Raw genomic sequence first — 669 nt, 5'->3', positions numbered from 1 at the left:
TGCTTCTATCTGCTGCTGCACCACCGCCGCATCGCGCAGCAGCGGGTGTAGACTGAACACAGTCCAGGGGGCCCCCCAGGGGCCCCCGAGGGGCCCCCTCAAGGTGCCCCTCGGGGGGCCCGCCTGGGGGCCCCCCTGGGGGCCCCCCGGGGGGCCCCCCAAGGGGAGAAGCACCTGGCAGAGAGGCAGCAGATGAGGAGAGCGCAGCAGCAGCTGGCTGTCTCTGAGGGGCCTGAAGACAAGGGGCCCCTCGTCGTCTTCTTCTGCTGCTGAAAGGGTACTGGGGGCCCCCGTGTTGTTGGGGGCCCCTGCATGCGGTGGTGTAGAGGGTTTGGGGCCCCCTAATGCTGCAGCAGCAAACCCTTCTGCTGCTGCCATGCCGCAGCAACGCAGTATCTCCTCAGCAGCAAGAAGACGCAGATGAATACCCTCCATGAGCTGTGCTGCTTCCCAGTCTCCTAGAGACAAATCTCCTGCTGCTGCTGCTGCTGCTGCTGCTGCTGCTGCTGCTGCTGCTGGTTGTTGTTGTTGTTGTTGTGCTGCTGCTGCTGCTGCTGCTGCTGCTTTTGCTGCTGCTTTGTGCAGCAGAAAACGCAGCAGACAGAACGTCAAAGACACCTGCTGCTGCACCGACAGCTGCTGCTGCTGCTGCTCGCTAGCCCATCGCAG

General features: G+C 64.0%; 1 protein-coding gene across 1 annotated transcript in view; it reads right to left on the bottom strand.

Moving 5' to 3' along the window:
* Nucleotides 1-669, bottom strand: part of EMH_0036720 (uncharacterized protein) — a gene marked incomplete at both ends in the record, with an annotated part of 4,982 nt that overhangs the window by 917 nt on the left and 3,396 nt on the right. The window contains 2 exons of the mRNA XM_013495116.1: nucleotides 3-52; nucleotides 175-669. Of these exons, the coding sequence (XP_013350570.1) occupies nucleotides 3-52; nucleotides 175-669 (545 nt within the window). The remainder of the gene's footprint in view (nucleotides 1-2; nucleotides 53-174) is intronic.

Source organism: Eimeria mitis, genomic scaffold (assembly GCF_000499745.2).
Source record: "Eimeria mitis Houghton genomic scaffold, Emh_scaff1425, whole genome shotgun sequence".
Taxonomy (NCBI): domain Eukaryota; phylum Apicomplexa; class Conoidasida; order Eucoccidiorida; family Eimeriidae; genus Eimeria; species Eimeria mitis.
The sequence above is the reverse complement of the archived record's forward strand: the minus strand, read 5'-3'. Positions and strand labels throughout refer to the sequence as shown.